This window comes from Poecilia formosa, unplaced genomic scaffold (genome assembly GCF_000485575.1).
Source record: "Poecilia formosa unplaced genomic scaffold, Poecilia_formosa-5.1.2 Scaffold196, whole genome shotgun sequence".
In the NCBI taxonomy this organism is placed as follows: Eukaryota; Metazoa; Chordata; class Actinopteri; order Cyprinodontiformes; family Poeciliidae; genus Poecilia; species Poecilia formosa.
In genome coordinates this window covers 573,993-588,143 of record NW_006800135.1, presented here as the reverse complement: position 1 = coordinate 588,143, position 14,151 = coordinate 573,993, and the positions used below count along the sequence as shown (strand labels likewise).

At 41.8% G+C, this 14,151-nt stretch overlaps 2 protein-coding genes and 1 long non-coding RNA gene across 6 annotated transcripts in view; 1 reads left to right on the top strand and 2 right to left on the bottom strand.

Annotated features, from left to right (window-relative positions):
* Window positions 1-5,946, bottom strand: part of LOC107837974 (uncharacterized) — a 17,967-nt gene extending 12,021 nt beyond the window's left edge. Inside the window, exons 1-2 of the long non-coding RNA XR_001664029.1 lie at window positions 5,935-5,946; window positions 2,330-2,337 (exon numbers count right to left, since the gene is read on the bottom strand). This is a non-coding gene — a long non-coding RNA (uncharacterized LOC107837974). The remainder of the gene's footprint in view (window positions 1-2,329; window positions 2,338-5,934) is intronic.
* napbb (N-ethylmaleimide-sensitive factor attachment protein, beta b) lies at window positions 2,614-8,032 on the top strand. Of its 2 annotated transcripts, XM_007566644.2 has the most exons (11): window positions 2,614-2,838; window positions 4,113-4,192; window positions 4,365-4,481; window positions 5,143-5,189; window positions 5,615-5,692; window positions 5,795-5,850; window positions 6,009-6,093; window positions 6,177-6,281; window positions 6,362-6,430; window positions 6,546-6,596; window positions 6,894-8,032. In XM_007566644.2, exons 1-11 carry the CDS (start codon window positions 2,738-2,740, stop codon window positions 6,993-6,995), a joined length of 891 nt encoding a protein of 296 aa, XP_007566706.1. In that variant the 5' UTR covers window positions 2,614-2,737; the 3' UTR covers window positions 6,996-8,032. The 2 variants fall into 2 exon arrangements, with proteins under 2 accessions (XP_007566706.1, XP_007566707.1); XM_007566645.2 differs by lacking the exons at window positions 2,614-2,838; window positions 5,143-5,189 and having other exon boundaries at window positions 4,119-4,192.
* On the bottom strand, window positions 7,426-14,151 carry gzf1 (GDNF-inducible zinc finger protein 1). Of its 3 annotated transcripts, none has more exons than XM_007566647.2 (8): window positions 14,083-14,151; window positions 10,666-11,648; window positions 10,395-10,578; window positions 10,138-10,304; window positions 9,840-9,934; window positions 9,576-9,743; window positions 9,337-9,494; window positions 7,426-9,244 (listed from the first exon to the last, which is right to left on the bottom strand). In XM_007566647.2, exons 2-8 carry the CDS (start codon window positions 11,631-11,633, stop codon window positions 8,531-8,533), a joined length of 2,454 nt encoding a protein of 817 aa, XP_007566709.1. In that variant the 5' UTR covers window positions 11,634-11,648; window positions 14,083-14,151; the 3' UTR covers window positions 7,426-8,530. The 3 variants fall into 3 exon arrangements, with proteins under 3 accessions (XP_007566709.1, XP_007566710.1, XP_007566708.1); XM_007566648.2 differs by lacking the exon at window positions 14,083-14,151 and adding an exon at window positions 13,919-14,046; XM_007566646.2 differs by lacking the exon at window positions 14,083-14,151 and adding an exon at window positions 13,025-13,425.

Sequence of the window (14,151 nt, the reverse complement as noted above, 5' to 3'; positions counted from 1 at the left end):
TGAACTACCGGTAGTCAGGAGGTTAAAGAATTCAGAGATGCTGCAAAAGGAGCTAGAATATTCTTATGTAAATTTATTTCATAATAAATTTCATAAAGTCTCCCCTTATTGATCATTCTTTCCTTCCCTTGCATTCTTAATTTTTTACTTTCTTAATTCCTTCTTTTCCATTTGTTTCTTCGTTGTTGCTTGCTGTTAATCTTCCCTGTTTTACTTGCTTCCAATTTCAGTTTTTTTTTCTGTTTTCTAAACCCTTCCCACAGCAGAAATATCTGGTATTAACCCAAAGTGATATTTCCTATTTTCCATTTCAAAACGTATGTGAAGGATTGGGAACTCTGGAAAGTTTGGATCAATATTACATTTCTAATATAAAAAAAAAAAAAAATCTGCAGGAGCCACGTAAACAACTATTTGAATGCAAATAACTGCATATTTTTATGTTATCAAACCACTGAAGGCGCCATTAGTTTTACCAGTGCAGCTTCAACTAGGTTTTATACTTGCGGCAACCAGAATGAAACTTTGACTTTCATCGTCAAAAGTTGTTTCCATGTAGTAGTTTAAGTCCTCTGGGACAGATAAACAAAAACTGACATTTAACATGAATTAGTCATGTTTGATTTTTTTTTAAGAGCACGTATTTTGATATAATTGATAAACATTATATACAACTGGTCAAACATTCACCATCATCATGTCGCCTTCAGGCTCTGTAATTTTAGGATCCTGGTCACAAAATCCGATACTGAGTGTGGATAATTGCATAACTGCTGTTGTGAGTGTGAATGACCGACACTTGGAATTCAATAGTCTCACAAACATTGCATCCACACAATCCTATGCACACATATTGATATCTGATCTTGCAACTCTAACGTGAGTACAACGATACGAGCGCTACCAGTGACACATTTGAGCACAGTGGGGGTTTAAACCTCTCGCACAGTAACGCATGTATCTTAAGTGACAGAGTTTATGGTTGGACAAATTCTCGGTAATGAGGTCACATCTACCAGCTCTGCTGCTTTATCAGGCATGTGAAGAACATAGTCACCGTGTATCTCCAGTTTCCGGAGAGCAAAAAATACAGCTAAAACATATCACCGTGCATGCTAAGAAAGTGGCATAAAATGCAAGTACTACCGCCACTACATAATGGAAACAGCTTGGTTGCTTTCATTTCCTGAAGTCTTTAAAGTCATGCCAAACCGCTGTCTCCTGTGACACGTGTGTCAATGTTTGTGTTGCCAGGCACTGGAGAATCTAAAATGGCATCAGACTTTGTTCGCCTGAATATGCACTGGCACATCGAGGCCAGACTAAAAGGTTGTCAGTAATGTGTAACTGAGGAGCAGAATAAGCCAAATTTATGCTGAAAATGTATGTAAACAGTATACTGTTTCGCAGCGCCGATTTCACATGACAATTTAGGCTTTTCCCTGCAGGCAGTCACATCGATATGGCTGAGAAGATAATGGTGATTACAAATGATAGGACCGGGGAATTCTTTGCTCCAAAACGTATGGCATCGATTTGCATTGACACACCGACGATAAGAAAAGATAAACTGCCTCAGTCGATGAAGTTGTGCACGTCGTCGTGGGCCACGATTCGGTTTGAAGAAACACGATCACAGTCATCAGTAAAGTTGATGTGACATGCACAGATAGAATCTGTTTCTTTCTTTCCTCCTTCCTCCCTTTCTTTTTTTTACATTTCTTTCTTTTCTTCTTTGTTTCTTCTCATAAATTAAATAGCTGTGGGATGTGTGGTTTAGTCATTTACATAACAGCAAGAAGCCCTGATGGTGTGAGGGTTCATGTCGTCTGGTGATTGTCTGGCCAGTATCGCCGTGAACTTTTGGTTTTATCATCACTGATCTCTGTTTATTTTTGCAACACCCTTAGTTGTGCATATTAGCTCAACAAAATGTATTTGATAAGGTTTTACAATTTAGATTGACGCTCATATTACTGACACATCCCCACAGTCTCTGTATCAAAATTATTTATGCCACTGTGAAAAGTATATCAAAACTTTACATTATAAGCAACACTCTAAAAGATCTTCACAGACATATTTAAACAGGTCATACTCATTGGCACCATAATTGCAGTTAATTTCTCTTGATAGAAATCAGAATTTGATTAAACAAAACACACACTTAAAAAATGTTATAACTTTGTTGGGATGTCAATATTGTGGTGGCTCCTGAAATCGACAACAGTTAAATGTGTCTTAATACCTGAAGGCTGTTGAGATTCACTACGTTAGAAACAAAAGTCTCTCATGGTGTTTTAGCGCCCTCTGCTGACAAATAAACCACTTGCAAAACTGCAAACTGTGCCTTTTTTTTTAAAGTCCAGATATCCATAAATGTTGTATTTATCTGTGGAGAAATTCATAACACACTATTACTATATACGCCTAAATATTATTCATAGTACTGGAAGAAATCTCTATATTGGGAAATGCGCCGACGTGTTACGTAACACGGGGGTGATAAAAATCCAGATTCTTTTCCGTTGGGAGTCGTAGTTTCTGTCACGACGACACCGAGCGTTGTTGGTATGTAAAGAACTCAAGCTCCCATGATGCCACGCTTCCTAAAGCCACAAGCTGGGTTACGCCTACGCTAAATCGACTGTAATCCTTACTGTACAAAACTGAATCCTCTGCGGGTATTTTTAATTTTTCCTGCGGCTACAAGTTTTCCTCTAAATAGGCTAAAGAAATGGACAACTCCGGCAAAGAAAAGGAAGCCATTCAGCTAATGGCGGACGCTGACAAAAAAGTCAAGTCCTCCGGCTCCTTTTTGGGAGGGATGTTTGGAGGGTAAGACAGCACTGCACCAAAGAACAGCTAGCAAGTATCAGCAGCAAACTTGGCACGAAGCCCAAATCTACCTTTCATATTCTATAAGGCCAAATTATAATACTAATAGTGAAATATTGTACTTATTTGTTAAACCAAGAAGGTGACCTATGACTTTAGTTGTGAAAAGCCCTGTAAACCAGCTTGCTAAGTTAGCTGTTATCAATGTAAACAAAGCAGCAAAGCAAGACTTTCTATTGCATTATGCGTAGCAGAGTCATCATATAGCCTCAGAGGGTTATAGTGTGCTACACTTTAGCTAGAATATTCTCTATTATGTAAATAAGTCGTTTAAAACAATGAATGAGTGGCGTTCACATTTAAGTAGCTTCTCTCTGCATTAGCTGATATATTAAAACAAAACGCCTTTAAATGCAAACCATTGTCCTAAATCTATACATAAAAAAATTATTCCTGCATAGTTTAAAACCCAGATGATCCCCGGATCTGTACTTCTAAACCAATTGATTAAACAAAAGGTGTGTTAATCCCTAGAGGTGCTATAAAGACATGGCCCTGCACAAGAGCAGATTCTCTTATAGGGGAAATAACGTAAGGCTTCCAAGTTTTTCGAAACAAACAAACGAAAAACAGCCTGCCTTCAAATTATATCCACTCAAATTTTAAAGCAGGTTTAGGCTATGTAGGTATTTAAGAATGGCAGAGGAGCAAAACCACAAAGACACGACCGCCCATGTATACTGAAAGCTCAGATAAGAATAACATTAATCAGAGAAGCAGATAAAAGGCCTGTAGGAACTAAGAAGGAGCTGCAAAGATCCATTGATCAGATGGGAGAATCTGCTGCAACAACTCTTAGCCTTGCATCTCACGAATCTGGCCTAGAAGAGAGCTACAAGAAATCCTGCATAAAGTTTATCACAAGTCATGCAAGACATTCAGAAAACATGCAAAAATTGTGTTCTGTAAAAGTCAACCCTAAAAGGATCATTATTGGAACAGATTTGAAAATTGCTTTTCAATTCCATTCAACCTATCCAAGCTCGTGCTATTTAGCAAAAAAAAAAAAAAAAAAAAAAATTAGCAATTTGGGCACACTTTTTTTTTTGTCTCCGGATGTACAAAACCTGCAGAGAAATACTCAGAAAACAATTGCAATTGCATCAAATGGTAGTTCTACAATTGTCTCAGGGGGCAGGTTGGAAATGATGGTACTCCTCCTTGCATACAAACACCAACAGTATTTGTTTTCTTCTTCCTCTTCACTTCCCTAGAGGGCATCACAAAGTGGAGGAGGCGTGTGAGATGTACTGCAGAGCTGCCAACATGTTCAAGATGGCCAAGAACTGGAGCGGTAAATGGATGTCCAACATAACAATTTTAAGCATTCTTTTAGAAGGGTGTGGGATAAATGTGGCACTTGTCTGGTCAAGATTCAAGAAGCCGCATGCCAAAGTCAGAGAATAAGCTAGATAGTAGTGTGTCAGTTTGAATGCCAGTTCTTGCTGTTTTGTTTTTTTTTGCAGCTGCTGGAAATGCCTTCTGCAAGGCTGCACGTCTGCATATGCAGCTGCAGAACAAACATGACAGTGCCACCAGTTTCATTGACGCAGGGAATGCTTACAAGAAGTCTGACCCTAATGGTAAGACGTGAATACATCCACATGTGATATGAGCGTGGGGGAAACCTTGCTAACGTTCTTTTTGACTCTGACTCTGTATCCCTGCGATGAACTCTTACACTCTTTGTATCATATCAAAGTATTTAAAAAAAAAAGACTTTTTCTAGCTATCATAGCTGTTAGTTTTTATTTTCCTCATGCTCTCATGTTGATATGTCCAGATTTTGAACCCAAAATTGTCAAGAGTGAATAAAGGCCGTTTCCTAAAAATGAAACGAGTGATAAAACAGCTTTAACTTTCTGCACAAAACATCTGAGTGAACAGCAGTAGAACTGTAATCCAAATGTGTGTGCATTAATTGATTGATTTATTTTTGCATCTGTAATTGGATAATTCTGATCTGTCAGAGTGAATTGGTGGAGTCAAAACATTTAAGAATTGCTTTAGTTGTTTTCAGCTTAATGAGCATCAGAGGTCCTTAGAAGTCTACTTTGATAATTCAGTTGATAAAGACCAACATTGTCATCCTTTAATTCTCCTACATATCTCAAAAGCAAAAAAAGTAACTTTTAATCAATCTGAAAATATCAGATTTTCTAATATTCACCCCGTTTTATTCATATGAAACAGAAGAGCTGTAATGTACTAACTGTTCCCTCCTCTTTCCTTTATGCTGCTAAGAGGCAATCAAGTGTTTAAATGCTGCCATCGATATATACACAGACATGGTAAGACACACTTGGAATGTGACCGTCGCTGTTTCTGCTTCGTCTCCGTCATAACTTATTAGAATTAGAATTTCCGGTTTGTCAGTTATAATTTGACGTTTCGGTTTCTGGATGCCGCCTGTAATTTCCTTTGTGTAAACGGCGCTGTGTGTGACGTCACCTGGAAGTTTACAGACGCAAACACAAAGGATTTAAAAAAATATATATTTTTTTTTCATTCAGTTTAGTTATCGTCTCTGCCAAAACAATCTGGATTGGAGTTTTATTTCACAATGTTAAGAGTGCAGAAAAGGTTTTAACTGCGAAGTCACAAGGTACTTCTTCCATGATGATGCCCTGGATTAAGCGTGGATTCTCTTCCGTTGATTGGTGTGGCGTCTCCCGTTAGATCCGGTGTGTAATGATTTTTCCTCTTCCTCCTCCAGGGAAGATTTACCATCGCTGCCAAACATCACATCAGTATCGCAGAAATCTATGAGTCTGAGCTGGTGGATATCGAAAAGGTGATGCAATCGGAGGAAAAGAAATTCCGCCAGCCGTTTTAATACATCTGCTGTAAATTATTTTATTTTTGTTTGTGTTTTTTTTTTTTCTTTTCTTTAAAGGCTATTGCTCATTATGAGCAAGCAGCAGACTACTACAAAGGAGAGGAGTCAAACAGGTACCGTTCCTAATTGCGGACCTTTTTATTTAAACTGAATTCTTTCATTGGGGTCAAACACAGTCTAAACAGTCGATGTGAAACAGTTGATTTTTCAAACTTAGCCTGTGTTACTTTACGTAATCGATCACGTGTCGGTGACGCCTCTCTCTCTTTAGCTCTGCAAACAAGTGTCTGCTGAAAGTGGGAGCTTACTGCGCTCAGCTGGAGCAATACCAGAAGGCCATAGAGATCTACGAGCAGGTGTGTACTTCAAATTCCCCCCCGCTTTGTTTCCAACAACCCCTCCATCCTGCTAACGTTTGCCTGATCTGAATGCTATCGAGGTCGGAGCCAACACGATGGACAACCCGCTGCTGAAATACAGCGCTAAAGAGTATTTCTTCAAGGCGTCCCTGTGTCATTTCATTGTAGACGAGCTCAACGCCAAGGTAAGTCCACACCTCTGAGGTCCACCGTTGGTTTGGGGGACCGTGTTGCCGAGGCTGATGTGTATATTCTGCCTGGACAGATTGCTGTTGAGAAATATGAGGAGATGTTTCCTGCTTTCTCAGACTCCAGAGAATGCAAGTTGTTGAAGGTAACTCTGAGTTAAACCTCTGAAGGATTCAAAGGCAAAAATACTTTCCTGATCCCGAAGGGAGTTATCTGGTTAACGTCTGGTAGTAACTTCCTTCTTGCGTTCGGTTGAACAGAAACTTCTCGAGGCTCACGAGGAACAGAACAGCGAGGCCTTTACAGAAGCGGTGAGTCTTCACATTCCCTATTTTAACCAGTTTTCTTTCTTTTTTTAATTTACATATAGTCACGTCACAATCACAATCTCGCAATTTCAGCTCTGCGCATTTTTACATTTGTATTTGTCAAGACAATTGGATTTCATTTCTTCATTGATTTAATTCTATTTCAGAGTTGTTGCTACTTTGTGTGGATTTGTCGCACAAAGTCCCAATGAAACTCTCTCTTCTTTAACTCGAAAGGGTTGGGAGTGATTTTTGAAAGCGCTGTGGGTTATTGTGTGCCTCTTCTTAACCTGTTTGCAGGTGAAGGAGTTCGACTCGATCTCCCGTCTGGACCAGTGGCACACCACCCTCCTACTGCGCATCAAAAAGACCATCCAGGGTGATGAAGGGGATTTGAAATAAATAATAAAAAAAAAAACTCAGGTTAGGGTTGCAGCATGAACCATCACGCAACAGGGTGATGGTTCCATCACGCATGCTTTCACACACACACAGACACGCACGCACTTACTTCAGAGCACTCTTTCACACTCCCCTCGCTGTTACCATATCGGTTCGGGAGCGTCCGCTGACTTTTTTTTTTTTTTTTCTTGTTTAACTTTTCCACTGCTCACTGTTGTAAGAAGCGCTACATGTTGTTTTTGTTACCAGCTTATCCAAATCCAGTCAGAATGTAAATCCTCTCGCCCTCACCTCTGAACAGAGGATTGCTGCATACCTTTCTCAGCTTATATCCTCCTGAAGGGGGTTTCAGAATCTGACGCTAGTACCGAGAGGCTCTGCATGTTTTCTACCGTTTCTTTCTTAGTCAGACGAGGCTTTTTGTATTTTAAATCCATGTCGGCGTGCAAACCTGTTTGATTTACGCAACGGGCCAGTTTGTGATCATTTTCAGGAATCCTTTGTTGCATAGCGCTAGAGGAGACGATCAAACCCACGCTCTCAGTACTGAGTAATGCATCGAAGCCGTTTCCATTCCCCCCCATCCCTTCTCTTGAAACTTGGCACTGATATGCACAAGTTTTGACTGTTATATATTTGTATCTGAATAAATGAAATCATGATTTTATTCTTTTTTTCTTAAAACTCTAGGATGTGTTTGCCGTGGCGAGACTTTGTTTGCACCTGTAAGATGTATAGTTTGAATGTAAAACGCATTCCTTACTCTTAAATAAAGAGCACCGGCACGAGGCCCCTTCCTCCCTACGTCACTTGAATGTGTATTTTGATGTAGTGCACCTTCCAAGCAGCCGGTTGCTTAGCATGTCATTGTGTTGTGTACATTCACTAGTGTTAGCGAAACCAAAGTTTTTACAAATGGAACAGAAAAAGAAGCAGAAACTCTGTAATTACCTTCTTCCATGTGGAACAACAATAGGCTGTGGATATGAAATGTATGCCTGTTAAAATTAAGAATAATAAAGATTAAGTTCAATGCCGTGGCGTTTGTGAGCTTACATGTCAATCACCTGTTTATTTTTATTTATTTTTTGTAAATCCAGACATTTTAGTTGCTCTCAATACCACACTCTTCATCGCCTTGAATGTTGGGGCTAAATTGTTATGCAAGCTCTCACAATTAAATTGTATATAAATGAAATGCAAGCGATTTTAAATATGCATCGTCATAATTTACTAAAATACTTAAGTGCATGGGTAAGATATGAGAATAAGAAGAGATGAAATGGTAAAGTACATGTACAAAACGGGTAAAAGCTTGCACAAAGGGAAAATAAACCAGGACCAAAAAAAAACCAAAGCGTCACCTGCTACCTGACAACTATTACACAGTCTGGTGCGTAGTAGTAAGAATAAATTGAAATGAAGCACTGCTGTTATCAGTACAACATTGATTTTAAATGACACCAAAATCTTTACATGAGCCTTTATGTCATAATGCCGCAAAATCTTTAACCACAGCACAAAGAAAGATTCTTCTACACAGAGCTTTGGTCTTTGGTGGTTTCTGCTTCATCTGCCGTCTTGTTCTGTCCATCGTCCAGGAGTTGTTCCTGTTCTTTTCCATGAAGCCCCTCCCCAACAATCACAGTCTCTATGTCTGGGTGCATCTTGTCGCTCTCGGAGGTTGGATTGTTTTCCGAAGGTGGAGCTAGAACCGCCTGTGCAGCAGCCGCTTCCAGCAGAGACGTCGTGGAGATGTCTGACGCCAGCAAGGTCTCAGAAACGGGGACGGAGAGCGTGGGAACAGACAGAGAGCCGGACGGAGCTTCAGAGGACAACGTCTGAGCTACGGACACCGGGATGGAAAAGGGCACGGCGATGGCCGAACCATCTAACGTGATGGCGCTTGTGCCGATGGGCTGGATCTGCGTCCCCGGCGGGACCTCGGTGTGGATGACGGCGATGGCGCCGACGCCGCCGTGGCTGACCAGAGTGATGGCTCCGTGCCTGGCCCAGTCAGCTGGGAGAGTCACCGGCTCAGTCGGAACCACCACGGTTTCTGTGCTGCTTTTGTCCGCATCGTCAACGGCGTGAACGGTGGGAACCGGGGAGGAAGAGCTTTTGCTGGCCGTGCTCCTTTTCTCCTCTGATCCTCCCTTTTCTTTTGTAGGAGACTTGGGCTTCTTCTCCTCCACGTTTCCCTCCAGCACAACCAGGTAGGTCTTCCACGGCACATCCGAGCCATGGATCTGTTTCAGCAACCAGAACAAGAGAATCAATGCTCCCGCCTCAAACGCGGATGCTTCTTTTTCTGCCGTTTGGCGAGAGAAGACGTACTCACCATAGTGTGCCTGCGCAGGGTGGACTTGTCAGTAAAGGTGCGTTTACAGAGGCCACACATGTAGGGCTTCTCTCCCGTATGGATCCGCTGGTGCCTCTGCAGCGCGTTGAGCTGAGTGAAGTGCTTATCACAGGACTTGCAGCTGTACGGACGCTCGCCTGAGCAGCAAAATTTAGAAAGTGAATCAAGAGTGAACGAAAACAATTCCTTGTACTCCAAATGTGTCTGAGGAACTATACCCGTGTGAATTTTCAAATGCTGGTTGAGAGAGTTCCTCTGGGCGAAGCCTCTGCCGCAGTGCTCACACTTGTACGGCTTGGAGCCTGTGTGGATGTTGGAGTGATGTCTCAGGTACTCCTTGGATGCAAAGCTTTTACCACAGGATTCACACATGAAAGGTTTTTCCCCTAAAGCAGCAGAGGATTTGTTTAGTCAGCCATCTTTGTTCAAAGTCAAACTCAAATCTGGAAAAATGTTTGTGAAATTCTTTTTTTTTTTTTTACCTGTGTGTGATCTCTTGTGATAGGCCAACATGTGCCTTTGAGAGAACCGGGAGTCACACAAGTCACATGCATAGGGCTTCTCTCCTGTATGTGTCCTACACACACATGAACACACTTACTGAACACTAGTCATGGTTCCATGACTAGTAAATGTGATCTTATCCACTTAATCAAAACACTTCAAGGAGATTTTAAGAAACGGGCACAAATACCTCCAAGTAACTTTAAATTACAAAGCAAAGATAACCAGAAGTTATGAAATCCTACATACGAGCTGGAAAGAGGGCAAAACTGCTACCTGTGATGCATCTTGAGCGCAGAGTTCTGGGTAAACTTGGCCCCGCAGACGGTGCACTCGTAGGGCTTCAAGCCCGTGTGCGTCCTCTCGTGAAGCAACAAGGCCGCTCTGGAGCTGAGGGACTTCCCGCATTCGGCGCACACGTGCCTCATGTTCCTTTCATGTACCTGAGACACAACAGGAAATATTGAGCTTATTATGCAGACGGAAAAAAAAAAAGACAAAGAGGGGGCACACAAGGTTTTGTCACTCCTCACCTGTCGTTTATGGCGGACGACGTCCTTCTTCCGTTTGAAGGTCTTGCTGCAGGAGTCGCAGGCGAAGAGCCTCTCGTTGCTGTGGACGTGCTTCTCGTGGATCTTCAGATTGCTGCTGTTGGCGAAGGTCTGCATGCAAGTCTCACAGCGGTGGATGACGTGGGCTTTCACTCCGTGGTATGTGCTAGGGAAAGGAACAGGTCAGCTCACAGCCGACACCAAAGGGGACTTTGGTGAAAGTTAGTAGGACACAGGACAGCGACCCAGTTACCTGATGTGCTTCAAGTAGCTTTTCTCATAATGGAAAGTCCGCTGGCACTTGTTACAGCTGAACTGGGCCTTGGATATCCTTTTAACTTCCTCCTCAGACTGTCCTTCCTCATCTTCGTCGTCCTCCTCCTCCTCTTCGTCCACATACAAAGAGTCTTGAGGGTCGTTACTCTGTGCGTCTTCCTCAAAGTCCAAGTTATCTGAGGCTCTGCCCTCGATATTCTCCTGTTCCTCGCTCAAGTCTTCTTCGTTCTCTGGTTCAGAATCTTCTCCGGTTCTGTCCTCAGATTCATTCGCTTGGTTTTTATCTTTAGGATCGTCTTTCAAAGAGTAACGCAAGCGCCTCTGGAGCACCTTACGGCCCGCCAGCTTCAGTTTCAACTTTTTTACTTGGTTGGTTGTTTTCCTTTGAAAGGTTTTCGCCTTCAGCTTCTTTTTACGGTCCTGTTTCTTGGGGCTCTGCGACGAAAGCTGCCGCTTAAGAGGTTGCTTCTTTGCATCGACCTTTTCAGCGCCGGGTAATTCTCCTCCTCCATCTTTGACTTTGGAGTCGCAGGTTTTACTTTTGGGCCTTTCCAGAACTCCAGCGCTCAAGGCGTCGCTGCAAACCACCGACAGGCCCTCGCAATCCAGTAGTCGCGCCACTTCTTGAACATCGCCGATCTTATTCCTGGCAACCTCTATCTTACCTGTGTAGACGAACTCCAGGTACTTTGAGAAGTCACTCGAGTGCATGTTTGAGAGCTGTAACTTAGCCCGGTTTGCGTCCTGAGAGAGGAGAATCTTCTGAAAATACCCGCTGGACGCAGCCAGAATCAGCTGGTGGGCTTGAAACTCCTCTACCTCTTCCTGGTAGTTCACTTGGATCGTTACGTCACACAGTTGCCCCTGCATCCTCATTTGATGCAGGGAAGCCAGAAGGTTTTCATGGTGAGACTTTGAGGTGAGCTGGATCACCTTGATCCCCATTTATCACTTCTGGTGCTGAGAAAAACACAAATGTGGGACATGTTGTTACTCTAAAGATGTCCTTTAAGATCTACAGTATGATTTTTGTTTTTAAATGCGTGTCCCCCCAAGTGTCTGATAGTGACCAGTTTGGGGGAATCTACACTGAATGTAAAAAATACCGAAGACAAACTTCCAAATAATTCAAAAGGGGAGTATGGAGAATCATAATCAGGAGGTTTTAGTGAACGATGTTAAAGTATTAAAATACTTCAGAGGGCGATTTAGTTTTGTTCTAATTTAAATGTTGAAGAGCACTATTGAAAAGTTTCTTATTTTACTTCCATAAATCAGAGTTTCAGGTCATATTTTAATAAGAAATAACTTCTGTATTTACAATTCTTGAAGTTTTCCTTGTGACATTGGCGTTTTATTTTTGTTTGTTTTGTTCTGTTTTTTTTTTGTTGTTTTTTTTTTGATAAACCACATCATACTGATCCAAAGCACCCCACAAGCATAAAAGAAGCAAGAGCATCAAGAAGACAAAGGGACACACCAAACAGAGCAGGGATTCAATCATGGAGAGGTTTAACACAAGTTTGGAAGTAATTTTCCTACTTTACCATCACAATGGCTAAACATGGTGGTGGCATCATCATGCTGAGGGGATGCTCTGCTTTAGCAAGGACAGGAAAGCTGGCTAGATGGGAAGATGAGTGGAGGTAAATAAAATACTTAAACTTTGTGGCTGTAAAACAGCAAAATGTGACAAAATATCAAGGCTATGAACACTTTGTGAGGTACTGAATCTTTCCTCATCCGTCTCTGGTCTTTGCTGAATCTTTTTGAAATGTTTTTACAAAACACTTTTTAATTTGATTATATTTTATTAATCCTCAACTTTTCCAGTTTTTTTGTTTTGTTTTGTGTTTTTACATTTTTACACACGCCCATTTCATATCGTCCTGTAGAAGACAGAAAACGAGTGAAACAAGCACATTGGAAAAATATGCTTCCTCGAAGGATGACACATTTTTAGTGATGCTTTCAACACTTTTACATGCACAACATGAATCCGGCTAAGCAATAGTCGTATCTCAAAGTGCAAAAGGCTGCCAGATATTTCTGTAAAGTTGCATTGTTCGTGGCATTTTGTTTCTCTCGCTGCGAGGTGCACCTTCACATGAGCAAACACTCATAATCCATCACTGAGTTGACAGCATTGACAGCAGCTCAAGGTAAATGCTAGCGCTAGCATCGCAGACAATAGCTAAATCAGATCTAAAGGCAACACTCGGCTCTTAACGAAGGTACGTGTAGGCTATAACGCAAACTGACTCCGAAGTACACCGCTCACACAGTGACCGTGTGGCATCCAGCAAAACCATTCAACGCGAGTTAAGTTTTCTTACCGTAAGCTCGGTAAAATGGCAGCCCTTCACTTCCACAGCGGAAGGCACTTCCTGCTCAAGGCCCTCACAAAGACCGCTTCCAGGCTTTTCACAGCAGTGACATCCGGTGGCATAGTCGCTGGTTTTGGATTAGTCCTCCGTTTAACCTGTGAAATACCGACTACAAAAGCTTCCTTCGTTTGATTTTAAAATATATCGACCACGATGACGGCGTTACGTAACCGGAATAAAACGAGCGCGTGTAATAATTAGCGATACACGGCGAATCATCTTTGTTTGGCCCTGTGTCGAATTAATTATTATGCAGAAATTTGGCGTTTCTTTTACGTGAATGCATTTTGTTTCAGTACTACTCGTTTTTAACCGTGCTGGACGGGGATTGGGTTGAGAAACACCGACTAATACGGCAGCTGTTTTAAGAACAATTAATGAATGAAGTAAAGTGATATTACCGTAACGTTCAACACAAATAACAGGGAAATTGGTGCGTTTTTCACGCATTGCTCCCCAGCGTCCACACGATGGCGGCATTGCGCAGAGAGGCTGTCTCGTGCCTTAATGACCAGGGAGACGCGAAGACACGTGAGAACCATTCATGTGAGTTTATTACATGTAAAGTTTTTTCTTTACATGACATGAGTGGCTCCTCCGGAAACCTATGCAAAGGGTGCCTAGTGCAATTTCAAAAACACATGTTATATGAATTGGTTAATTATTATTTTTTTATTTGTTCTTAGGCATATGAGTGTGTGTGTTGCATCATTGTTGAACCTCAAAGTTTGATCCCGTCTCTAGCTTGAAATGTCCTGATCCACTGATGTTTGCGCTCGGTTTTCGCCTGTGCTTGCACTCTAAACATTTCTGGGTTGTTTATTGCTCTTGTTAAGGTCTTACCATATTTAGTAAATTCCTTTGTGTTGAGTTGCCCGCTTATAATGTTTGTTCTATTCGTTTTGTATTCTGGATTAGACTCTTATGTTAGCATAAGTCTTTTTCCCTTTGGGTTTGTAGATCCTTCTGTGTTTGGTTCAACTCTCTGTGTTAATTAGTCTGCTTACCTCAGCATTCATGCTTTGTATTCTCCCCCATGTGTGTCTGCATCCCTCTGATTAACTCACCTGGTTTCA